The sequence below is a fragment of the Hakea prostrata genome, chromosome 7, assembly GCF_041222555.1.
Source record: "Hakea prostrata isolate BN-2017 chromosome 7, UWA_Hpros_2, whole genome shotgun sequence".
In the NCBI taxonomy this organism is placed as follows: Eukaryota; Viridiplantae; Streptophyta; class Magnoliopsida; order Proteales; family Proteaceae; genus Hakea; species Hakea prostrata.
Genome location: NC_142606.1, coordinates 61,880,841 through 61,907,491, shown reverse-complemented (window position 1 = coordinate 61,907,491; position 26,651 = coordinate 61,880,841). Strand labels below are relative to the sequence as shown.

The following is a 26,651-nucleotide window of genomic DNA, read 5'->3' as shown; positions in this document are numbered from 1 at the left end:
CACGCTGTTATACAATGACATTTAAGATACTTTTGAAACCACTCATATGAAATCTTCAACTAATTTCATTTACTTATATCGTACGCATGCTTCTTTATATACATATCCATACATTCGCATAGTTCCATATTTTCAAAAAATAAAAAATAAAAAATAAATAAATTTTCTATCAAAAAATAAATATGATTTAGTTTCTCAGACACTAGAAAACAATTTGTTTATGTTACGTTGAACCTTGTCAAAAAGAATTGCGAACTTCAGATAGACTCATTTAGTGGGCCCCATTTTGTTTGATGAGTATAAGCATATTGCCCTTACACGTGGACTTCACCCAATCAATCTGATCCATTCGATTCCCAGTAGAGAAAACTCTTAACTCTGTGTAAATCCTAATAATAAACTACACAATCATAAAAGGCAAAAAGGAAGGTAAACCAATTATTTGTCGTGAGAGAAACATTTACTACGTACATCCAAGTCTATGAGACTAAATGGTGTACCATTTTTTTCTTTGAAAATGGCTGTTAACCAGATTCGAAAATCGGTAATCACTGATAAAAAATAAGAAAAATATAAAAAATCAATAATTAAAAATAATGACAATTATCAATCAGCAATCCGATAGTTTAATGGATCGAATTATTATTGGATCGATAATATTTTGAATTTAAATTTAGATTTTTTTTTTTTTAGAATTGAGGTTTATCTTGGCCAGCTTGTGCGCACCACGATTTACTTTCTCAGGGGGAGCTCTATATTAATGCCGCCGAGTGGGTGCAAACCCAAGACCTCCCCTAGGGAAGTTGGGTCTTTAATCGCTTTAACATACCACCTTTGGCAAATGCAGAGTTGGTAGAGTAGTAGGATCCATACTTCTTAGTGGAGAGGTCATGGGTATTTCTCAATAGAGAGGTCATGGGTTCGACTATTGCGGACGACAAGCATTCCCTGAGGATGTAATTAAGGTGTGCACAAACTGGTCCGGATGAACCTCCTTCTGTAAATTCTTACCGAATATTGGATCAGATTCAAATAACTATTTTACTTATTGGATTTGGATTCAAATAGGGGTGTATCCAAGCCGAGATGGGCCAACAAAAGGGCCGCGCGAAGGGGCCCGCGGGGGGGCCCCCCGCGGCCGGGGAACAGCGCGTCAGCATCCAGCCGCGCCCAGAGGGGGGCCCGCGGGCAATCGCGAATTCGATTGGGTTATGTTGTTAATCTGACGTTTAAGATTGAGTAAATGGTGGGCCAGACAGAAGAAGGTGTAAGAAAGATGATGTTGCATGTGAGTTTTACCTAAGCTTCCTTGTGGCCCTTGACTCACATTAATTAAGAAAATAAAAAATAACAAAATACAATATTACGATTAATTAATATACGGTATCCTTCCCCCACTAGCCATGCTTGGAGGGAAGGAGAGCGGTTAATTTAATTCCAGTTGGTGGTAGCTTGACGCTGAAGACGTGCGCAGATTGAAAGAATCTGCTTTGGAGAGATAGAGAGAAGTGGGCTTAGAAGAGAATAGCTTAGGTTACAGAGAGAGAGAGAGAAAAAAGAAGAAGAAGAAGCGATGGAGTTCCAAGGAGAGAGAGAGTGAAGTGGTTTGATTCTCTCAAATCGGTCTCCAATGTCCAAGATGAAGCATCTGTTGCGCAAACTCCACATCGGAGGAGCAGTGAGCGAGCATCAGAGATTGGGCGAAACGCGTCCTTCTCCTAATTCGTCTTCTTCGTCTTCCTCGGCATCTTCGTCGTCGTCGTCTGCGGCTGTGGTTCCTCCGCTAGTTTCGCCGACGCCTCCCACATTAGCGCCGAGGAATAGAGTGGTGGATGCATCAGATAGGGCAACTACTGGAGCCGTTACGACAGCCCCATCATCGGATAGTTCCGCTGATTTTAGTTTTTTTGAAGAGGAGTTTCAGGTACAGCTTGCTTTGGCGATCAGTGTTTCTGATCCTGATGGTCGTGAGGACCCCGAAGCTGCCCAGATCAAGGCCGCGAAGCGGATGAGTTTGGGTTGTTCACCTTCTGTTTCTGCTAATGAAACCCTTGTTGAATACCTCTCTCTTCGGTACTGGGTAAGTAGTTTTTTTTTTACCATTTCGTGCGAGATTTAGGTCGAACATACTACTACTTTTGAACTTTGGATCTCTTGGGTTGCTGGTGCTGGAATTTTTATTTATTCAACTTCTTTGTTCTTTACTCGATTCTCATTGTGGATATTGGTTGCCTGTTGACTTTGATGCCCCAGACCTGGTAAACTAGCGCAGTGGTTACTTTGTCCTTGAAATTTATTTTTAGGGTGTCATTGGGATCCATTTCTGCAGTTGACCATCGTGTATTTGTGACTTGTTTCTCTTCATTTCTCTTTTCGGTTATGTTTTTCCTTTCTAGCGGTAAAACCTCTTAAGCTTCGAAGACTCAGCGATTTGAGAAAACCAAAGTGCAGCTAATTGGGTGTGAAATTTTCATCGGATATTATCGGTGAACTTATTCGACCTCCTGCATTTCTATGCTTCCTTATATGCGTGGGGCTATCCAATTCACATTCCCTTTGTTCTTCTCTGACTCTTCTGGAACTCCCATATGCTCCAGTCCGCTTTTCATATCAAATAACGCTGTTTTCATAGTTTGGAACTGCTTTGGGGTTCGGTCTGATCCTTCCATTGCCAAGGTTCAATTCAAAACCGCTCTTCCAACTGGGACATCACACATAAGTCACCTAACTGTTGACTAAGGCCTAATTTGCGCCTAGAAGATCCTTAGCAACAGTTGGAAAAACATGCTTCCTCCCCTCTTCGAGGAAAAGAGGGATGAGGATAGGGAAAGAAGCTCTGATTTCTCACTTGTGGTGGCACCGTTCACAGTTTGGTGTAGACTAGTCTTCAACTAGGAAATAATAATTGGTTTTTGAGTTTCTAGGGATCAATTTCTTACACTGTGGAATATCTATATTTTCCTATGAACTTCAGCATGAACTTAAGTAAATACTTAAGTAATAAATTGGTCAATCTGAAGGTAAATCCTGTGATAATTTATTTCATGTGTAAGGTGAAACTATCTTTATATTTTCTTCTGATAGATTGAAGTCATTTTTTTATTAAATTGTGGAATCGTTTTCTTTGTGATTATTGATCATTAGGGAGCCTTCTGTAACATGCATGTAGATGTTCACAACTTCTATCTGCCATTGACTCTTTAAGAACCATATTTTGTTTTCCTTGTTTCTTCTGTACAGAACTTCAATGTTGTAAATTATGATGAAAAAGTGATTGATGGATTTTATGATGTGTACGGCATTACCTCAAACTCAAACACGGAGGGAAAAATGCCAATGTTAGTAGACCTTCAAGCAGCATCCACTTCTGAGAATGTTGATTATGAAGTGGTTGTAGTAAACCGAAGTGCGGATCCTGCACTGCGTGAGCTCGAGAGAAGAGCGGTTAATCTAGCCTCGGAATACCGAACTAGCGAGCTTGGTCGAATTTCAAGTGATCTTATTCAGAAGATTGCAGATCTTGTAGTTGGTTGCATGGGTGGGCCAGTTGCAGATGCTGATGAAATGTTAAGGCGGTGGAAAGTTAGGAGTTATGAATTAAGAGATACTTTGCACACAATTATTCTTCCCCTTGGTTGCTTGGATGTTGGACTTTCTCGTCACAGGGCGCTGCTCTTTAAGGTATAATTGTCATGATTTTTGCTGCTTTTATATGTCAAGTAAAATTCTAATATTGAATCTCAATTTTCATCTTCTTGTCATTGAGCACATCAAATTATTTTTCTTAAATATGGCTGGCTTGCATTTTCAATGTTTCTGTATGGCTGTATGTCAACTTACTGTTCATCTTTTCTTAGTTCTGGGTTTGGTTTTCATGGAATTGACCCTGACAATGAAAAATTGACTGTTTCTGTAGTTTAATTTAACTGTTTTGGCAAGTTATATTAATGTATTGCTGCCCATGTTGCTCCTTGTATTAGGGTGTCTTTCTTACCTGTTTCCCACTGTTAAGACCATTATCAATGAAATTATCTGATTGACCTCCACACTTGTAGTTATAACTTATAAACTTCTTTCCTTTGCCTTTTATCTTATTCTCAAAAATTATATATCAAGGGTAAAAGTAGGTTGTTAAAATAATTCAAAAGTAACTGGCCATAATGTCATTGTCACATGTGAAATTACATAATTTTACCAATGCCAAAATGTAACGTTATTTTACTAGGGAAAATAAATAAGGTTAATGATTAGTTGACAACTTAAGGCGTGTCAATAAGGAAATTCAATTATCAAATTATTCTATTGTTTTATGCATACATGAAGGGATGAACTTTCAAATTTCATGAAACTGCAAGCTGTAATATAGAACACATTGAGATCTTGACCATCTCGGCGAGATATACAATTTTTTGGCATCAACTTGGTGGCTCATCTTGGTGGGTTTTAGGGTCCAAATTAGGTTGAAATTTGGTATTTAGCCTATTTAAGGCCTTTTCAATACATTGGTGGCATTGGATTTGTCAGACCCTAAGTATGATTTCTAAGTCTACCCATAGTGTGAAACCGAAATGTTATAGGATAGGGATGCAAGGTTATACAATATGTAATATAGAACCTTCAAGGTATATAAATGAAAATAAGTGTATCAAATGCATCAAGTAACCTAAATGTTATCAAAATTCCATCCATATGAGTATCATAATCTCAATTTTCAAGAATAGAATAATAAAATTATACAACCATTGGAAGTTCTATGTAAGTCATTAAATCATAAGTTCATAAGACATGTAGAGAATGATTGATCTTCTTTCGATATTGTAGATGTGCTAAGAGTAGTTGCAAGTGAAAATCTAGCTGAAATCCACAAAAAAAAGAGCAAAAATTGAGAGTTCCAGCGAGATCCATGGCGAGATATGGCGAGATCTCGAGTGAGATATCCCAACTCTCTGTTCTTGACCTCCATCTCGTCTCCCCTATTTGAAAAAGCGAGATATCTTGCGAGATCTCCCACCATGTTCATGAAGCAGAATTTCCTCATGTGTTATTGTAAGCTTTAAATTTTCTTACAGCACCATTTATTCCAGTTTTCATCAACAAATGGAACTTGATGTCTAAAATCTGGCTTCACCAAAGATAAATTGTAGTGGCTAAGATTGTTAAAATTATACTCATTGTTGCAGTGTTTATATTCCTAGTTTTGATGTGGCAGTCCATGTTTCTCCCTTGTTTTTTGCATGTTCTCTTTCCCATCAATGCTTTGCCGGAATTTTATTGAACGATCCTTTTCTTGTTTGTTGCTAGGTACTAGCCGATCGGATCAATCTTCCATGTAGGCTGGTGAAAGGGAGCTACTACACTGGTACTGATGATGGAGCAGTAAATTTGGTTAAAGTTGATTATGACAGGTGATGCTTCATCTGTTGGATCTTTCCTAATGCAGATGTTAAAATCTTTGAATCCTTCTATTTCACCTGATTTGGCTAAAAGTGTTTTGTTGGATATAAAACAAGATCTTATGGATACAATATCTTCTAATAGAGGGAACAAAAGAGAACAGGTATGAAATCACATGAGAGTGGTTAATAACCAGACCATGCACTTTAGAACTGAATTTGAAGACTCAAATACAGACTCTTGACGCTAAGAGGGAAAGGCTTAATCCAATCCTTAACCAATTAGGTAACCTAAGCTGATTAATAAACTGAAATAACAGATACATAAAGATGCTAACTGGACTAATCCTGTATATCTAACCAATTAGGTAACCTAAGCTGATTAATAAACTGAAATAACAGATACATAAAGATGCTAACTGGACTAATCCTGTATATCTAGCACTGTTCCAATATTTAAGACCGAGTAAAGTAGCCATATATTGAAAACCTATTGGACTAAAGGCCTGGATATACACAACCCAGCCAAAAGCTTATTTCTAATAAAATAAACCTATTTGCTTAAACTAACTGAACCAAATTTCCCGACTTGACAAAAACCCAACCTTGATTTTTGCAGTGACTAGGGGATACAACCTATGGATATTGATTTCGATCATTCCAAAACATATCTTCAATAATTTAAGGGAATTAGGAAAAACATATATAACCTAAAAATTTTCTCTTCAAAGTAGTGAGGTGAAATCACAAACTTAACAATATTCTTGAATTTTTAGAGTAGCATCAGAGGTGATGACAACTTTATGTAGAGTGTGCTTGAAGTCTTCCTTAATCACCATTCACAACCTCATAAGTTACTGTTGTGTAAGTCGTGTGACATATTAGAGGTTCAGCTAAGAAATACCCTTCAGCAGGAGCATTAATAGTTGCAACAGGTCAGAATTAGAAAATATCAAATACAATAGAATCCAGCCAGACTTGGATTGAATGGAATACTGGCTTTTGGTAGGTCATGTACTTTAAAGATCCACCTGTACTGATGGCTTCTAGTGGAGGTATAAACTGGAACCATAAGTAGAAGGTTTGGGCAGGTCTTCCAAAGCAGTAGGTATTTGGACACTAAACCAGGAATTGAGTGTGTTGGTGCTTAAGGTCAATCTGCTAACCTCTCCTGGATCTGAACTTTTTTGAATAGATGTTGAAGTCTGAAGTTGATAGAGAAAACTGGGCACTGAACTTGATTGGGATTTGATTTTGTTCTTCAATGGCCATTCACAGAACTTGCAACGATCATAATGTGTCAGCAACAGCAACAGATCTGGACTTGATTGGGATTTTTAATTTCTGATCTTCATGAACTTTTTCACAACACTTGCAAGAATCTCTGAGTGATAACAGCAGTAAGGAAAATTTAGCAGGCAGCATAACAAGATCGAAGAAAAAGAGAAAGGGATAAGGAGATTCATCAGCTTTTGCTAGCAAACCTCTCTCAGCCCTAGGGGTTTTGGCTCTCACCAGCCAGGTGTGTGAGCCCTTCATTCCTACCAGAAATGACAGCATTCTTTGCGTCAAGGAAATTCTTAATTAACTTTAATAATTAGTAGGAGTCTGTCAGGGCTGTTAGCCTGTTATAATTATGTAGAGTGCATCACTTGGCTAAAATAGGAACTTACTTGATAGTAACTAGAAGTCAGTAAAAATAGATATTAAATAGGATCTCCAGCTCCTAAAAGGTGCAGCCTAAATTTGCTGGTGCACCACTAGAGATCCTATTTGATTAGCAAGAATAGTCAGTCTAGTAGTCCTGATGCAGAATCATCACCAAATTATATTTGGCCTTTAATTCCTTGGGTTTACTTTATAATTGGTCAATTCAATGGGCCTAAAATATGGGCAAAAAAATAGGAAAACGGGATTTGTTTCATTAATTTGGTTAAGTTGGTCCCCCAGGAAAAATGAAGGGCCCTGCCAGAGATCACCCACCACCAGATTATGTTAAATTTGAAAGTGTGAAGTGTGTTTGTTTGGGTGAAGAAATTGGATCAATTAAAAGCGTACCTCTGAACGAGATACATGCATAACAAAATCATTGAAACAGCTTATGATGCATTGTTGAATCTCAAGGCCCAGTGCTTCCAAGGTGTTCACTGTTGACAGCAACAACAAGGTTTCCTGCGCAGCAAATCCAGACCCTGGTATCAGTATTCCTCCTTTGCACATCAAACTACACAAGATAAAGATTTGATTCATGAATCTGGGTTAAAAAACAAGGGAATTCCTGGAGATTGTCTGAATCTGGGGTAGGGTAAAAAAGAAATTCCTGGAGATTGTTTTGCTTGATTGTAAGCTGAGCTGAGCCTTGCAGAATGGAGAAACTGTACCTTGTGGCTATTTCTACCCAGGATTTCATTTGGAATTAGGTCCTTGGAAGTGTCCATCAGGTGCACCTGATCAGAATTTCTATTCGATTATCCCTTGTAGACACTTGATTTTTTCCAGAAGCTCTTTCACATAATCTGTGGTATCTCTCAAGTATGGGTGGAGGAATTCCTCTCCATCCGCCTCTATGAGTGTGATTCAAACTTGAAAATTGAATGTAAAGTAAGGGGTTCTTTGTCACTTTTACAAGTTGAGGCATTTTGGTCATACTAAAATTCTTTTCTTGAATTCTAATATTGTAAGTAGTCTTTGATGGTGCCTAATGGGGGGCGGGGGTTGTTGTGAACCCGATTCATGGGTTAGAGTTTCTAAGAGATTTCCCTAGAATTTAGGATTCACCCAAAATCTTCCAGCAAATACTTTAAAAATATGATGGGAGAACTCCAGATCCTGGATGGGATGGTCTATTTATTAATAGGGAATCAATAAGGTTTCGACAAATTATATGGGATGGGATAATTTTGGGAAGGCAAAAAGTTAGGGTTTTATCAATCCTTATGGAATGCAACAAACTAGTGGAGAACAAAGATGGGAATCTCAATAGGATGGGATAATTTGGAAAAGAAAAAACTAGGGATTGAACAATATGGGCTGAATCTTGAAATCTTCCTTGGATCTTACCTTCTTTTTCTCTTTTCTTTTCTTCCCCTTCTTTCTTTCTTTTCCTTCCCCCCCCCTCCTTTGTTTCAAGTTCCGCCACAAGAGAGAAGAGGCAGAGAGAGGGGGCTGAAGGAAGAAGGTGAAGGGGCAGGGGTGCTACAGGGTTCAAAGGGGAGAGAGGTCCAGAAGGGTCACAGGGGGTGGGAGGGGGGCTGGGATGCTTGCTGCCAAGCTGTGGAAGTAGGGGGAATGGGGTGAGGCACTTGCGCAGGACAGGGGAGGGGCAGTTAGTACTTGTGGGGGTCTACAGGAGCTGGGGAAGGGCTAGGGTGCTAGTGTGACTACTGGGGAAGGGGAGGGAGGGGGCTGCAATGGTGGGGGAGGAGTTCTCCTGGGGTTGCGATGGGACGGAGGCAAAGGGGAGGGGCTGCGATTGAGATTGGATGAAAGGGAAGGGGCTGGGTGGGTGTGTACTTGGGAGCTACTGGAAGTTGAGAATTGTTGCTGATTATTAATGAAGGATGCTGCACTTGACAGTTGAAGAGCTGTAAATCTGCCATGGCCCTCCCAAAGAGAACCATGACCCAGTTTCTCACCAGCACTTTATTTTTATTCAATCAGACTTAACTTACAAAGAAAGAGAGTAGGCCTTAATTTATAGGCTACTAAAATAACTTGACACTAAGTGGGATTCCTTTATAGATTAGGATCCCACCACAATAATCACAACCATTGAAAATAAAAACAAAAGATCTAAAGTAAATGTCCTTAATAGACACATGCTGTTAAACAACTTAAAACTCTAATAAGCATATGCTAATTTCTGTTTAATTAGAGCTCTAATTGACACATGTGCTGGAGTTTGAAAGAACTAAGGACTCAATTACTAACTCAACATAGGACTTCTTAATCAAATTGGATTTAAATTCCTGCAACAAAATGGGGCTGGAAATGCCCAAAACACCCCCTCCCTGAGTGTTCGGGCAGCCTAGGGTGGCTTCTTAGGGTCAGTTTGTGGCCCCACTTAGGGTTTTGGCCAGGGGGTAAAATCATGTTCACATCAGGGGACATTTTTGTAAGATTTGCAAAGTGGGTTGGGGTGGGGGGTGTTGCATGTAAAAAATTCTATTCTTTACATTCCTCTACTGTCAGAAGGGGAGGTGGGAACTCACTGTTTCGCTGATTACGGATAGTATCGTTGTATTCTTTGTTAACTTCTGTCAACTATCTCATTTATTGCATGATACTTGTGTGGATTTAATGGATACTTTTACTGACACTGTTGATTATGTATAATGCAGTGAGTACATAATTGATTTAATGGGAGCTCCAGGGACCCTAATTCCTGCAGAGATACCTAATAATTGCATTCCCAGTTTTGGATTAGATGTAAGGAGCTCTCAAAGCATTGGAGAGAATGTAGAGGATCCACATCTTGCCATTGACAAGGGAAATTGTCAATTTGAAAATCAAACAACTACATTTGGAGGAATTCCATCCCGCCTAGATAATGTTTCTCAAGATGGTTACTTAACCTCCAATGAAGCATCAGATACTGGCAGTGAAGCAAAGAAGGATGCCACGGATATTTCTGAAAGAAATCAAACTGAGAGATTTGAGTATGAATTTGGAAAACTTCTTCCGTGCTTGCATAGATCACATGAAAGTTCAGCTAGCCCTGTTGGGAAAGCTTCATCTGTTCAGAATATAAAGGTCACAGATGTTTCTAAATATGTGATTAGTGCAGCACAGGATCCAGAATTTGCACAGAAACTTCATGCCGTCTTGCTAGAGAGTGGTGCATCACCTCCACCAGATTTGTTTTCTGATATGACTCCTACTGCCATGAAAGAACATTTTGTGCTTGGTCAAAGCCAGATTGTCGATGCCAACAAGATTGCTGGTAGGGATCAATTTTTTCATGATAATTGCTTCAGCTTTGACTCAGTAAGTCATGATAGACAACCAACTTTGATAGGGGAGGTGGCAAGAAAAAAGAAAGAGAATGCAACTGATTTGGCTAATATTAATGACAAGAGACTAATTCTGAATTCAATGGATAAACCGGGCTTTGCCAGCCCAGATCTTCATTGTGTTGCTGGCAAAAATGTAATTGGCCATGGTGCTTGTTGTGCTTCTGTGGCTTCTGGAGGAGAGGAGTTTGTGATGGTTAACAATGCAGTTAATGAAATGACTTGTGATGGTTCTCCTGTTGCGGGCTTGCTTCCTGTGATTAGTTCATCATTAGCAAGACCTGTATGTGAAGAAAAAGTTCATGAATATCCCGCACCATCTGCATTTGGCTCTTGCCAAAAGCAACTTGAAAATGTTTTTGCTGGGGATGAGACTACTTCTCAAGGAAATGCAGGAAGAGTTGCAAATAATGTGGAACCCATGCAAAATAATTTTTTGCTAGAGTTTCAGCCAAGTGCCAGAGGATTGATTGAGCCAGCCAATAAAATCTCACAGTTTGGTTTTCATGGTCAGAAAACTAATCCAATACTTGATGAGGTTGCAGAATGGGAGATTCCATGGGAGGATCTTCAAATTGGTGAACGAATTGGTCTTGGTAAGCTACTGAGCAGCAATTTATTTTATTTAATTTGAAGGAAATTAAATTTTATTCTGTTTCAATAATAAATGTTGTGATTGTAGTAGAGAACCGTTTTGTCGTATGCTATTCTTATGATGCCATAAACTCAGTGCTAAGATGGTTACATAATTAAAGGTGTAAGTTTCAAGCTTCCTCTTTCATAATTTTTGAACTTGTGGAAATAAATATAAAACATGCCATCAGAGATGGTGATATAACCTCAGATTTTAGGGTTAGCTTCCAAGATGATCTAATAAGGTTTCAACAGTTGTTTAGGGCCTCTAGGGGTTTTAGCTAGGGTTTTAGGAGTCGATAAGGCTGCTGGAATATTGAAACAGATCTGAAAATGAATGAAATTCAAATTCCAAAATTCAAAATTTGAATTCTAGAGCAAAACTAGGGTTCAGTTGGGTTGAGGGGTGGACTAGGGTTGCTGATCTAATGTTCAGAATTGTTTCCTATTGATGCTTCAACAACCAGAACTAGTTTAGAGGGTTAAGATCTAAGAAAACTCACATTCTGCTACACTGAAAATACTGCAACTACCCAAGGTTGCAGATGAAGTGCAAAATTTTAGAAATCACTAACAAATGCCGTTTTGCAGAAAATATGATTAGGACTAAATTCTACAGGCTTGGGCCACTCTAATGGTGGTGGAATGAGTTCAATCTGGGCAAGGGATGAGGGAATCCTAGCAGGTATAGGTTGAGGTATTGCTGGAAGGCAGGGGGAGGGTGGGGATTATGGTGATTCAGGTCTCGGCTGGGAGAAAGGGCTTGGTGATGTTGGGGAAGGGTTTGGTGATATTTAAACCTTACCTGCGAGTAGAAGGTCTTGCTGGAGTTGCCGGTGGCAACATAAAGGAGAAGATGGAATCTCAAAATTGTAGAGGACAAGGCTCTCTAACCCAGCTGCAGGGTCCCAAGGGGATTCCCACGACTATGCCAAGTCTATGCTCAAAACTCAATTCATTCAATTAATCAAATCTGTAAAACTATAATAAGACTAGGCTATTTATAGCCACTCAAGCCAAAAGTAGACTCAAACAATGAAACTTGATTCCTAAGTAACTAAGACTTAACAAACTGGGACTTTATACTAAAATAGAACTTGACTAAAATAAAACTACCCTTAAGATAAGGTTTCTAATTTGGTAAACCCTATCTTAACCATAGTTGTCAAGGCGTCGCCTAATTGTCGCCTCGGCGTCCAAGTGCCTTTGAAGCGCCTCAAATCGGCATTGCCTTATTTTTAGGCAATAAGGCGACCGCCTTAGGGTATGAGGCGTCACCTCAGGCCCCTTGGACGCCTTATACCTTAAGGCGTCCGCTTTTTTTTTCTCTTTTAAATCACATGAAAGATGCCAAATTGAAGGCATATATTGAATTACTTATTAGATTCCGATTGTAAAGTGTTTATTGTTTGAACCTATATGCATATTTATAACGAAGCTACATGTGATCAAAATAAAAACAAACAAAATCGAAAGAGAATAAGTTCTTGACTCGAATCTCACACTCTCACTCTCACTCTCACTCTCACTCTAATCCTAATCTCTTTCTCTTTTCCTCTCTTCTTCTCTTCGATTCCCACGACGACACTCCGGCAAGCAGTGGCCAGCGACATGCGACTTCTTCTCTTGGTTTCTTCCTGTGACTTTTTATTTAGGACCTACTATGTGTGGTTTGTAGTATGTTGGATGACTTGAGGTAGGCTAATATTAGTTTTTTATTATATAAGATATGATAGATTTATAATGGATTAGAGTGAATGAGATGTACACTAAAAATTTCACTTAAAATGCCTCAACCGCCTTAAAAGCGCCTCGGAGGGCGCCTCATCGACTCATCGCCTCAACTAGCCTAAACCGCCTTGTATCGCCTCGTCGCCGTGACAACTATGATCTTAACAAATCACGCTAACAATTTAATACCAACTTTAACTCAACAACTAGGACACTAAGACTCTAAATTGGGAAATAAAAGCAGATTTAAGCTTCAGAAATTAATCTGGACTCGATCCTGCTGATGATGACTCGAACCAAGGGGTGGAAAATGACAAATTTGCCCTTGGTCAGATTCTGGTCCCCCTCCCTGGTTTGGGCCTTCTTCTGGTGGACTTGGGCCTCTTTTGAGCTCTTTTGGGGCCGATTGGGCTGGTTACATCAGATGGTCGATCTGATCCAAACAATCTAGAATTCTGGATGATTGCAGCTGTCAGACCATCTGAAATGATTGATCTGCTGATATCTCCTGTTTCTTTGACGAAGTGGTAGTCTGTTGAGGTTTTGAACTGACTTACCCTAGCTGAATCACCCACCCTTCTGATTTCCAATGGAAGAAAAGATGTTTTGATAGCAAATAATAATCTAGAGCTTGTGTTTTATTGCCTAATATTAGTGTTTTGCCGAAATAATTTGGAGTGGTCTAGTGGCTTGAATCATAATCGATTGAACAGAAGAATAATTGGAAATCTTAAATTAGGTATATAATAAAAGAGAAGCAAGCATGGACACTGGGTGGCGATGAACCAATCCTGGACTAAGCCTAGTAATGTAGACTTGGCTTCCAACAAATTATCATAATCCGTCCCTTCTATGGGCCGGTCAACAATTCACACAAATTTTATGAATAGAAGTCTTCATTTTCACTATTTCATTCTTAATCCCGAATGGGAAGATCCAGCAAGCAACTAGTACTTAACAAGCAAGAGTAGAGAAGGAAGGACCAGAAAATAGGAATTCGTACAATTCGTTATATGGTTGTTAGATAAGGTTAAAACTTAGAAGTTGTCAGATAAGGTTAGGACTTAGGTCAGGATGGTCTATCTTAGTTGATGAATGGACCTACATAATTTGGTAAAAGTTACAGAGCTTTCCTAGTGCTCTAGTGATTTTTCACTAGCGAGCTGGAACTTCAAATTTTAGAATTAGAAGTCAGAATTATCAGATAACAAGTAGAGATTTACTTGAGCAGTGAGGAAACAGGAAGTTTCAGTTTAGATATATCGACTTCATCTCATACTTATATATAGTGGTGGGCTTCCACAGAGAAAGGATTAGAAGGGAGAAGGGAAGTTCATTCATGCAGTCACTTACAGCTCTTTACTAAAATTTCAATAATCAATTCTGTTAAGTGAGTCCTCTATGGTTACAATGAAGTATCAGGCAGTAGGCCCTGCACAAAATAGAAACCAGCTAAAATAGGGAACTGCCATCAAAGGAAAAGCTACTATGATATTCTTACGTAATCTACACAAGTAAATAATTTCCGTACTAATTCTAATTCCAGCCCTTCCCACTGGTTTAGGGCCAGCCCTTGGTTTGGATCTCCAATGTGGATGATGCAGCTCTGGCCGGGCCAAGGTTACTGCATGACGTTCTAAGAGTCTTAACTTCTAACAAAAAGGGTGTCCCCAGTGCACGAGGCTGCCGCCACATAATATACACAGGCTTTACCTCACTTTGTGAAGACTTTGTTTCCCAAATTGAATCTGTCTCCACTTGGTCACAGTGGTCTGCCCTCTAAGAACAAAACTTCCAACATTCTTGAAATAGCCTTAATCAACTATTATCGATCTAGTTAGTTTACTAATAAAAGACTCCCCAACTTTAGCTGATTATAAAATAAATGCCATATTCCTAACTCTACCTTTAGATTAGACCCATTATAGTGAAAACTAATTGGGACCTATGGCCTAAAATGTATAGAAATCTTCCCAAGGCTTGTATCCACTAAAATAAGCCTTATTTATGTGATATATCTGCATATCCTAGCCTACAGGTAAGAACTTCAGGCCTGACCTTGGGACCTCACTACTTTGGCCCATGCCTTCCCTATGTATTGCCTGTCAGAACCCAGGCCTGATGGCAAGCATATTGTATCTTCCTTACCATTCAATATTCCATGCCAGAGCCTAAGACACCATAGAAATTCCTTAAAGTCCATGAAACATCTATTTTTTATGGAAAGAAGCACTAGACAGATCTGTAGTGCATACAAAATTGGAAAATGCAAGAATGACTGCTAACAATAAGGCCGTAGTGTAGGATTTCTTCCCTTCTTCTATAATGCCCGTTTGTACTTAATGTTGAGACATTTAACAGTCATTCTTTCTCTTTGAAATTAGAATTTTCTCTGGGGTTGGGTTTTTACTGTCTAAGTAATGCAGTCCCAGATTGGAAAAAATCCAACTAGGAGCCAACATTCAGGATCTTGGATGAACAGGTAAGCTCAGGTAGGTCAAAAAGGATTAGGGCCATGGATTAGAGCTTGGTAGAACCTAGGTGAATATAGGTGAGTCTATCAGTGAATATTTGTGGGTTTCGCTGATGGTAGAATATTGCCAAACTTGAAGAAACAGCAAATTAAGGTTTGGTTCCTGGATTTTGGGAAACAGAATCTTTTGTTGGGGGGGGGGAGGATTTAGGGTTTTAACTGCTCAGAATTTAGTCAAATTTAAATTGTTTTGCCAGGAGGATATGGGAAATCAGAGGATTAGAAGAAGCTTGGGGCTGGGGATATTGTGAACTTGTAGTTATTGCAGAATTACTGGAACAACAGCTTGGATGGTGGAAAATGTTCTTGGGCGGAAGAAAATAGAAGCTGATCGTTTTTATGCATATCTCTAATGTATCTTGTGTATCTCCAATACAATTTGATATTTGTCTTGAATCATTCCTCCAATACAATTCCCTTTTCTGATACTTACTCCTTACATTTGGACTAGGTTTTCTGATCTAACTGTCTACATAACCAACCCATGGTCAGTTGCCTGCATGGCTGCATCTGCCATGTGACAGGCTAAGTTTTTGGACAGTTTTTTTTAACCCAGCCCAAATGGGGTGAGTTTGGGTCAGGTCCCCATGGGGATGTATGGTATCGAATCTGGATCCTCTATGGGGTGTGTAGGTCCCACTTGTCAGAGGTGGGTCCCATTCCCCATGGAAGTTCCAGATTGGACCCATGGTTCCCATGTGGGGACCTGATGCCGACTTAAATGGAGTTGACCTCAGCAAAACAGATAGCTGAGATTCCAGATGGGTGCAGAGACTGGACATAAATGGGAGGGGTATGGCAATGCATGGGATTAGTTAGTGAATTTGGCCCTGAAATTTGACATGGTCTCACAAACCATTTCTAGATCTCCTATGGTCAAATTTTGCCATTTGAGCCTTTCACATGGCAGAAGCAGGTGTCCCAATCATGGACCTCTTCATCTGATCTGCTGGGAAGGGAAATTTTGCCATATTCAAGGAATTCTAATGTTTTGATATTCCCCATGCTCGGACAAGGCTGAGTGAAGTTTTACATATATAGGCATGTCGCCAGCCCTAGATATGCCCAGATGAGTGAGAATTTCCACCCCTAATGGAGCACCGTCTAATATATTCCCCATGCACCCCCCGCCATTTCTTTAAAAGGTCCTTGGTAATGTACCAAGAGTTTTCCTTATGTTTTCATATACTGAATGGTTTGTAATTTTGTAAATTAAAATGTTGCTGTATCATTTTTTCATATGAATTTACGGTTGTGTTAAAGGGTAATGCTCGACTAGCTTCTACAAAGTTGGGTTTGTAAAAGACAGCCCCTGGATGGGACTTGTATAGAAAAATTTTCCACTTATCCAATTGATTAGGGAAAGAAAAAAGTAATGGTGGAGCCACCATAAGATATTCTGTCTCATTAAAGTTCCCATCTCAAGAATAACAATGGTCAACCAGTTTCAACCGTGCTTCTTTGCAATCTTCTCTCCATTCTTTCATACAAAATTTTTATTGTTGCTGACTTAGAAATATAACGATAACTGATTTTATGACACATCAACATCCTGATGCACTTTCGTGTAACTTCTTATCTACCAGGTTCATATGGGGAGGTGTATCATGCAGATTGGCATGGCACTGTAAGTTACGCATTTGTTTCTTTACCATAAGTTAGTTATCCTTCTCTGATATAGGCTATTTGTTGCATTCCCCTCACTGTCAACTTAAATCAGTTGTCCCACTCATGAGTGGGAGAGCGATTTAGTAAATATCTTCAGTTTCAACCTAGTGATGGTTAGCTTATACTTGAGAATTGGCTTCGTGTAAGTTCTGCTCTTAACGATGAAACTTTGTTAATAAATTAATTGGCTTCTTTGGATTTTATTTTCTAAACAGCATCCAATTAATGTAGAACTGAATCATTATATATTTAACTTGTGATGGTTGAGGTTGCATGAGTAATCTGAAAATATCAAATAGTTTATTGCTTATTGGATGTGAGTTTGAAGTTGTTCGATTCAAAACCTTGTTTTTTTCCCCTTTACAAAAAGCATCTACACAGCGTCAATCCTTTTTTTCTTTTCTTATGCTGCTCTCAGTTCGCTTATTTGTTTGTATACCTATGAGATTGATTGAAGGCAATTAGATTTTTATTGGTTGAAATCTTGTTTTCAAATTAGATCTCTGAGATGCTGATGCTACATACTAGAAATAAAACTAGTGTGATATCATAGCACCGATATGTGATAAGCTATGAGAAGTCAAGTTGTCTTGGCCTCGTTCAGTGGAGGCCTTTTGATGCTCCAGTTAGGAAGAGTGATTTGATTCAGATTCAAGGAACCAAAAGAGCCAGGGTAGACCTAAAATGACAATGACATTAGGAGTGGTCACGAAAGACATACATAGGTCTTCTTTCAAGAACTGCATCAAATAGAGCTGATTGGAGGGCAAGTATCCTTGTACCCTACCCCATTTAGTTGTGAGGAGGCTGCGTAGTTGTTATGCTGGTTTGATATCTTTGCTACTGTTTTCCTGTGGTATTAATTTAATTGGCTATGCGGTCTAGTGTGATACTGGAATCTTTTTGCTAGTATTTTGCCATGTTATTAAGCTAATTTACGGTCCATTATCAGCTCCTTTGCCTCAAACTCATCCCTAATTTGTGATGTGGCTCACAGTTGCCAGTCTAACAATAGAATATTTCATTGTGGTCCATGGTTGGTTTCTATGGACCATAAGCCTGTTATTTATGAGTTTTTCAGTTGTAATTGACCTATTGTATAAACCCCAAAGTTGGGATTTAAGGTATACACGGGATTAATGGACAATTGTCTGGGTCCCATGTGCTGTTAAGTAATTTAATCTAGAAGAGATCTTTTAGGTTAATTGTCAGTTAGAAAGGTCAGGAGTTGTTGGTGGAGTCAACTTGGGGGACATCTAACCGTTTCTATAAATAGCAATGTAACCAGCAAAACAGCTTCTGTTGTTTGTTTGTGGTCTCCTTTCTACACTCTTGTGTTACTCATTTGCCTTACAAATAATTTGTCACTTTCTTCACCAGTTCCTTTTATGGTAATAATCAGGTTTGGCCATATCAAACTTCAGATCATAAAATTCTACCACCAACTTAGTTGTCCATCGCTTGTAGATCTATCATTCAGTATGTTTTAATTTTGTAATTAATCATGGACCCTTTTTGTTATAGAAAATTGACGTCATGTATGGTCCTACCTGACAAGATTTGTTCTTTCATGTTTTGTTACATGATTGATGGTGTTAGTTTTTGTACAACAGGAAGTTGCTGTGAAGAAGTTCTTGGACCAGGATTTTTCAGGTGATGCGTTGGCACAATTCAGATGTGAAGTAAGCATCACTATGTCAAACTTTTTCGTGAACTGCTAAAGCAGTACGAATTATGGTTACATTTATTTATTTATTTATTTTTAATCTTCTTAACAAGATATTCAAACAGCATCCACCGGTGTTACTTTGCAGGTTAAAATCATGCTACGGCTGCGGCATCCAAATGTTGTTCTTTTTATGGGTGCAGTAACTCGCCCTCCAAATTTGTCAATACTGACAGAGTTTCTTCCTAGGTTGTATATTTGATCTTTTTTGCAGCATGCTGTGATTGTTGTTTGTTGTTCGTTTTCCTGAAAACTTGACAAGTGTGCTAATATTGATTGCTATGGCCTTGACTTTTTCATACTAAGTTATTCAAAATGGCTCGTCTGTTACTTTGTCATTTAGAATGGGGCAGGGTGTACTGTAGAACATATCACTCTTAATTAGCATTCTCCTGTGTGCATTTTTTTTAATATTTATTTATTTATTTCTATTTTTTTGGGAATTTGAATATGCATGGATGTGTAACACAATAGAGGTGATATATTTTCACAACAAAAAGCAACAGCCTTTGGGAAACTGAGGTCCCCATAAAGAGAATAGAGTAAGAGGAATAATAAATGAGACCAAAAGAAAGAAAAAGAAAAATGAAGAACTTATACAACATTTAAATTGCTAAACTGATTAGAGTCTTTGAGTTCCCAAACCACAGATGTGGGTGGAGAAAATCTCTGAATGTGGAGTCAACTTGTCTTTTGAGGCTTAAAATTCATCGCAATGAATTTTCTAACAGATATTATCTACTTTCTCACCATCCATGAACTTTGTTTTAGTATTATTTGGGACAATGGGTACAAAATATCTACATTACATCCTATAATATTCCACATTGGTTCCTTGTATTTACCATGGATTGTGTACAACTTTTGTACTGTGTTTTGTGATGGAACCTGATGGTATCAATTTGTGAGACGTAATCTGTCAAATATTCATCTGCAGGGGGAGTTTATATAGGTTATTGCATCGGCCCAGTGTTCAACTCGATGAAAAGCGACGCCTACGAATGGCTCTGGATGTGGTATAAATGTGATCATTATTTTTTTCAAGCTTCCAGCATCTGGTTACATGCATGTAAACTAAGTTTCCCTATTTGTTTTGCAGGCAAAGGGAATGAATTACTTGCATACTAGCCATCCGACAATTGTACATCGTGATTTGAAGTCCCCTAATCTTCTTGTTGATAAAAACTGGGTTGTAAAGGTGTGGTTCTTATGATTGTTTTTGCCTTGAGTGCTTTCAAGTGATTTTTCTATTCTATTAGTTTATGACTACAAAGTATTTGAATTTTGAGAGTTAGTGCCATAGATACTCTATTACCAACCTAATTTATATGCTCAAGTGCAGAACTATTAATCCTTAAAAGGAAATAGATGTTGGATGCTGGACTTAGACCAGAATTTAATTGTCTTTGTCGATTTAGATATTCAATTGACATGTGTTCTTTTGGTCTTTTAATTAATTAATTTAGTCATATGTACCAGGGGTTTACCGTAGAAGCCAGCTTCCTGGTTCTAATTCTTCTGAACGACAATATCTTGGCAAATGCCTAGAAGCTTGACTTAAGATTAACTGCGAAAGTTTGAGTTTTTCATGACCATAGTTAAAGATGTTGACTCTTTCTCTCTTCTTCTTTTTTTTTGTTGGGTGGAGTGGGGGTTTGAAATAGTAGTTGACAGCTAGGGCTGCATAATCTTCTTAATGAGCAAAATTTTTAAATTTTCAACTCTCTTTTGGCAACTTCAAGCCTGTAAGGCAGGGTTGGCTGAACTCTAACGTCAAATTACTCCTCCTGACTGACTTCCCTTTGCTTGGGCTAGTAGTACTGGGCTGTTAATGGCCCTACCTCTGGAGATTCATCTTAGAAGTTTCTGATGTCTTGTATCCATATGTTGTGGCTTTATGCAGGTCTGCGATTTTGGGTTGTCACGTTTGAAACACCACACATTTTTGTCTTCAAAATCTACTGCTGGAACGGTATTCTCCATCAAAACTCCAACTACTTGCATCCCTGTTCTGTTATTTATTTATTTGTCTTGGGTGTCTGTTCTAAGTTTTATACAGTTTGAATATAGTTCCACCAACTATAACAAGGTTCCGATTTACTTCTTGATTTCTTTTTGGCCCAATAACAATAACAAACTTATTCAGGAAGCAAAATATTTGATAGGGTTTGTTCAAGAAATACTTTTTGGTCCAGAATAATGTTTATCCATGTAAACCAAAGGGGTTGCTCACTTGGCAAAAATCAACACTTCGCAGGTAGGATTAGGTTATGAGTTCTACTCTCCTCGGGGCCTGCTAACTGGGAAAACAATAAGGAAATTACAATTGTACATGCGTGACATTATTTCATCTTGTGAAAAATTTATACATTCTGTTTTATAAAGTTTTGCCATAAGTTGAAGGTTTTCTTTTGAACTGCAGCCAGAATGGATGGCACCAGAAGTTCTCAGAAATGAACCATCCAATGAAAAGTAAGTAGTGAAATCCATTAGATTGCTGGAAATCTCTGAAAAATAGGGCAGTTGTGCTTAAATATTTTTTCTTTGCATTGTGCTAATTGACAAATTGACCTTGGTACAGGTGTGATGTTTATAGTTTTGGTGTGATCTTGTGGGAATTGGCTACTTTGCGTATGCCATGGGGTGGTATGAACCCAATGCAGGTAGTTGGAGCCGTTGGGTTCCAAAATCGACGCCTGGAGATCCCTGAAGAGGTTGATCCAGCTGTAGGGCAAATCATTTGTGATTGTTGGCAGAGGTAGGTCCCTAAATGGGAGTTTGTCAAAGGGATTCATTATTTACTTATTATTATTGTTGTTCTTCTTCTTGAGAGGTGGGGGAGGACTTGGAAGAAAGGAAAATCAATTTGTCCTAATGAACCCTTTTTTGTTGCTTGTGCAGTGAACCGAACATGCGACCTTCTTTTGCTCAGCTTATGTCCCGTCTCAAGAGTCTTCAGCACCTAGTAGTTGAAAAATCGTAGGAACGGAGCTGTAAGTAAAGAGCCAACTCCAAACAGGAGTAGCACCTTTGGATTCTAGAACAACTTTTGCCGAGGCTCAAAGAGCTGGGGCGGAAACTCTAGGTGGAGATATCATTTGAGACAAACACATACTATAGTCACCCATTATTAGCGGGGAAAACGGGAAAATCATTGGACTGAATTGGGGCTGTTGGTTCATTCAAAGTGGGGACCAATACCCAACCAAGCAAAGAAATTCAGTCCAGTCTTGTGGGAATCCTTGAAATGACTGCGCAAAGTGCGGTTGAGGATACCACGGGGAAGTATTTCTTTCTTTTCATTTCTTTTCCAACCTTCAGCAAAGAATGTTTGAGGGGAAACTATATATGCAGTGATTGTTTTATGTCTTTCTTTTTCTGGTTGGGTTGGGGGTGGTTGTCAAAAAGGGTTTTCATTCACACAAGTGTGAGTAGCTTTTGAAAATGTATACATCTGTATTATTCTGTTCATTGTTGTGGAAAAGAAAAGGGAAAAAAAAAAAGTTAAAAGCAATGGAAAAGGCAAAAGTGTGGGAACAAATTGTTTATGCATAGATTACATTTATTTATTCAGCCAAAGGGGTAAGAATAAATGTCTGCAAATGTATTTTTTCATCTTGTAGCAGGAAGGTCTCCACTGATTACATTTAGACTTGTTCTATACCAGAGAGCAGTTTACTCCCAGCCATAATTCCGGTGGGGTTTAATGTCTAGCCGTTGCGATTCCTCATGAAGTAACTGAATGACCTAGCGTTTCTTTGTTTTATGTTGTTTAGGTTTGGACAAAACTAAATGTAGCAACAAAGACTTCATTAATTCCTTTGTTTCTAGTTTCTTAGAGAGTTTCTATGGCCATGGCCACCTAATGCTGTAGCTTAACATGGCTGCAGCTGTTTCTGGGTTCTTGGTAGAGCATCACGGTGTCATTTCTAAATGGGGGTTTGTGCACACAGCTCTTGGGTTTATGGGCAATAGATCTGTAATAATGCAGAAACATCGGAAAATGAAAAACCGATATGACGAATGATTCTTATTGGATTGGGGAGGTTCCGGTACTGGCTTCATATGACATTTCTGTTTCTTCAGGGAAGTTGGATCAAAATCTACACTTTCATAGAAAGAATTCCTCTTAGAATCAAATGAAACTTGTGAAAACTGCTCCATTATCCGCTGGTCCTCGAATGCCTAAATCGCATCCATTAAAGTTAAATGTATCCTCTGGAGTCTGGAGTAGCATATCACTTGATATGTAGCTTTAAATTAATAATGAAAGAGTTTGTGGTAGCATTTGTAGTTGAAATTTATGTCTATGAATTGAAGAGGCTTATATAGTTATATGATCCTGTTATGGGTAAGCCACCCGTTTACCGGTTCGCACTGGGTGCCGGCAGTCTAAACATCGATCAGTGTTGAGTATGGATCATATGAAATCAAAGCTGAGAGTGAGACCTATAATTGTCAAAAGAACGAGCGCAGAGGTACGACCAAGGTTTGACATGTCGGCCCGTGTCGGACCCTGGCGACACGGCAACTCGGGCGACATGTCGCCAGAAGTCGGTCGATATTTGCAAACCTAAATATCACAAAACCAATTCCCCCAACCTAAAGTCGGTCGGATTTCTCACTTTCTCCGTTTCTTGTTTCTCTGCAACTCTCGCTCCTTCCCAGCGTTACTCGCTGTCAAACATGTTTGCCATCCCCAAACCACTTGATCTCCTCAGTTCCTTGGCTTGAGAACTGAAGATAGCTCTAAGTTGCTAAAGGAGTGCGATTTTGGCTCAAATCTTGTGATTGGAGTCATCAACACCGGAATCTGCAGATGGAAGAACTTCAACGATCGGGGTCGCGTTCCTAGCAGATGGAGGTTCCTAGCAGATGGAAGGGTGATTGTGTGGTTTCGCAGTTCGGTGACCTAACACGTAATAAGTCTGGTTATCGATCCCTCGTCTCATGGTGCTAATGTGCTATCCTTTACGGTTGGACTGTTATTCTCTTTCTTGTGATTTTCTTTAGCAAATTCCTCAGCAATCAGCTGCTGCGCCTTCAAACTGGTTGGAAAATGATCAAAAATCGAATGGTCAGAAGTGTTTCGTTTAGAGATCGACTGATCCACAAGCTGATTATCTTCCTGATTGCTCTGTTGATGGCTCTGGTTTGGGTGCCGGAGGTGAGGGTGGAGGTGGAGGTGGTTGAGGTTCTCGCTTGGGTTCCGACGGTGGGGTGGTCAAGTGTCGTCGAAAAAGTCGATGTCGGCGATATATCACTGATAATCGGCGACATATCGCCGACTTAATGTTAAGTCGGTGTCGCTGGGGGGTATCGTGTCGCTCCCCAGCGACACCTCGAAATTTCGCCTCATGTCGGCGATTACCATGGATACGACACTCTTGACTACAGAAAGCTAGTTAGCAACTTTCCTGCCTTTTAACCTTTTGAACCAAGGTCTTACCAAAAAAAAAAAAAACCTTTTGAACCTAGGGTTCTTCAGCTGTAGGACTCCTTCAATTCAAGCTCAACTGAATTGAAAATAGCCGATAATTATTCGAAATACAAGAGAGAAGATAAAAATTAAAATTGAGGCAAGATCGAGAGACGAACATGGAACATGAACATATAAGTGATATTGACCAACCCATGCATGTTATAAGTGGGTGATTTCACTTAGTAGACATATAGCATTCACATGTTAATATAAATTTTATTTTATTTATTCACTTATACAATTTATAGAAATGCATGATATATTGCTTTGTGAATGGAATACAAATGCATGGGATCGGATGACAACTTAAGGTTTTGATGAAATGCCGATAGTATTTTTGAGATGTTGACTTATGAATTTGAAATGATGGTTATGCTTGTTAAATTTAGAATTATCATATTCTCATATTTAAATGATTGGATTGTATGAATTGTGTCTAGTCTTATTCATATAAGACTAAGTGATGATTGAAATGCAAAAGATACATTGAAATGGACAGAGTATAGTAATGCAAAACTGAAATTAAATATAAAAACAATAAAAGAAAAAGAAAAAGAAAATGTTAATGGCTTCTGTAAGTCCTGGTACTTAACGTACTCAAATAGGAGGGCATGAAGCAACTTCTGTAAGTCCTGGTGCTTAGTGTATCCAAATGGGAGGGCATGAAGCAAGACTGAAAAGTGGAAAGATAGACTAGACTAATGATGACCTCCTGTAGAGAACACCTGGCCTTGTGCAAAAAAACTAAAAAGAGAATCTCTTAATGAAAATCTCTAAGAGTGAGACTGAGACTAATGCCACTTGTGTGGCTTATAGACTAATGGTGTCCTCTCTACATGTAGCGCTTAGGTCTGGTTTAATAAAGGGAAAAAAAAAAAAAAGGAAAATAGAAAGAAAATTGGAATGCATAATGCTATATGATTTTGATGTTATAATGGATGCATGATGAATTGCCTGACTTACTTACATGGTTGTTAATATTGCTTACTAGGCCGTAAAGCTCCTTATTGTAAATGTTGACAGGTCCTCAAATACATGACAAGGGCAAGGGTGTTGCCACCCAATAATGCCTTTAAAATTGAAGATAGAAATTGATAAACATGCATTTACCATTATTTATTTGATTTAATTCCCCATACTTATTTAATTAAAGAGAGCTAATTGAGTATTTTTGTGTATTTTTCAGGAATAAGGTGATTTTGGATATTAGAGATAATATGAAGTAAAGTTGGCAAATATATTAGATATTGGTGGATTTTAAATCATGGCATTCAATCTTGCTGCTCAAGAAATCATGAAAAGTGAGATCTTAGCCAAATTGGAAATAGGTGGAGGTCTAAGGAACAAAATTGGTAATAAATATGAAAATCGGGTAAACAGACATACCTTCAGTATTTTGGGCATATCTCTCTCGTATGAGCTTGGATTTTAATGTTTCAAGATGCTATGGAACGATATTGAAAATATCTACAACTTTCTAGTTTTGAGTTTTTTCAAAATCCGAACGAATAAAGGTCGAATCTACGGGTAAAGAGAAGGGATTCATTGTGTGCGGGAGACATAAAAGAGAAGCCAATCACAGAGAAGGGAAGACGGCGAATGTGGCTCTCATCTCTCTCATTGCTAAAGAAGAAGACCACATCTCTCTCTCTCTCTCTCTCTCTCTCTCCCTATGTTTTATCTTTATTTTTCTTTGGGATGTAGATGAACCATGATTATTTCATTAATTTGATTGTTCTATCTCTTCTAGTTGATTGTGTTTGAGTTTGGCCAAAGATGTTCTATAACTCAGCGAACTAAGCGTGCCAAGCTTCCGCGAAGGACGATAGTCTTGCGAAGATAGGGCATATCTAGGAAGACCATCCCTAATTTACTTTGAAGTATAGAGTTATATCGGTTAGGGAAAAGCATTGGGGATTCGAAATCCCAAAGATCTTCACATATTCATAGTTAACGTTTTTGCATTAATTAATAGATTTAGTTTAAATTTAGTTTTGTTGAATTCAATCTTAGTGACTTAGCCTTTTAGTTCCCCATAGTTCGACCCCGTACTTTCTGCTTGCTAGATTAGTATATGATTTTATTTTTGATTGGTTAGCGACACGATCAAATTTTGGCGCCGTTGCCGGGGAACCAAAGCACGGTTGCTAGGATTGATTTTTGTCAATTAGACATAATTTTTAAAGTAATTTTAGTGTTTTTAATTTTTAATTTTTCTTTGCTTATTTAACTAATCTATTTTTCTTTTGTTTTGTAGGTAACTACAAGAGTAGCGATTCGATAATTAGTTTATGTTGTTATCTTTTCTTTCTTAGATATAATTGTATTTAGGACTTTTCAATTGTAATATTTGCATTAGATTGGGTTGTTTAGGTTGATTTTTAAAAATCCCCATCCCTCAAATCCCACATGTGTAACTTTTGTTCGAAAGATCACGTGGATTGCTTCAGGTACGTCCTAAACTCTCCCTTTT

At 38.6% G+C, this 26,651-nt stretch overlaps 1 protein-coding gene across 1 annotated transcript; it reads left to right on the top strand.

Annotated features, from left to right (window-relative positions):
* The first annotated feature begins 1,425 nt into the window (after positions 1-1,425).
* On the top strand, positions 1,426-22,966 carry LOC149011600 (Protein kinase superfamily protein). Its single transcript, XM_089164252.1, has 13 exons — positions 1,426-2,080; positions 3,241-3,681; positions 5,302-5,405; positions 9,734-11,001; positions 16,889-16,929; positions 18,584-18,652; positions 18,785-18,885; positions 19,634-19,712; positions 19,796-19,894; positions 20,600-20,668; positions 21,119-21,168; positions 21,278-21,454; positions 21,598-22,966. Exons 1-13 carry the CDS (start codon positions 1,631-1,633, stop codon positions 21,677-21,679), a joined length of 3,030 nt encoding a protein of 1,009 aa, XP_089020378.1. The 5' UTR covers positions 1,426-1,630; the 3' UTR covers positions 21,680-22,966.
* The last annotated feature ends 3,685 nt before the right edge of the window (positions 22,967-26,651 follow it).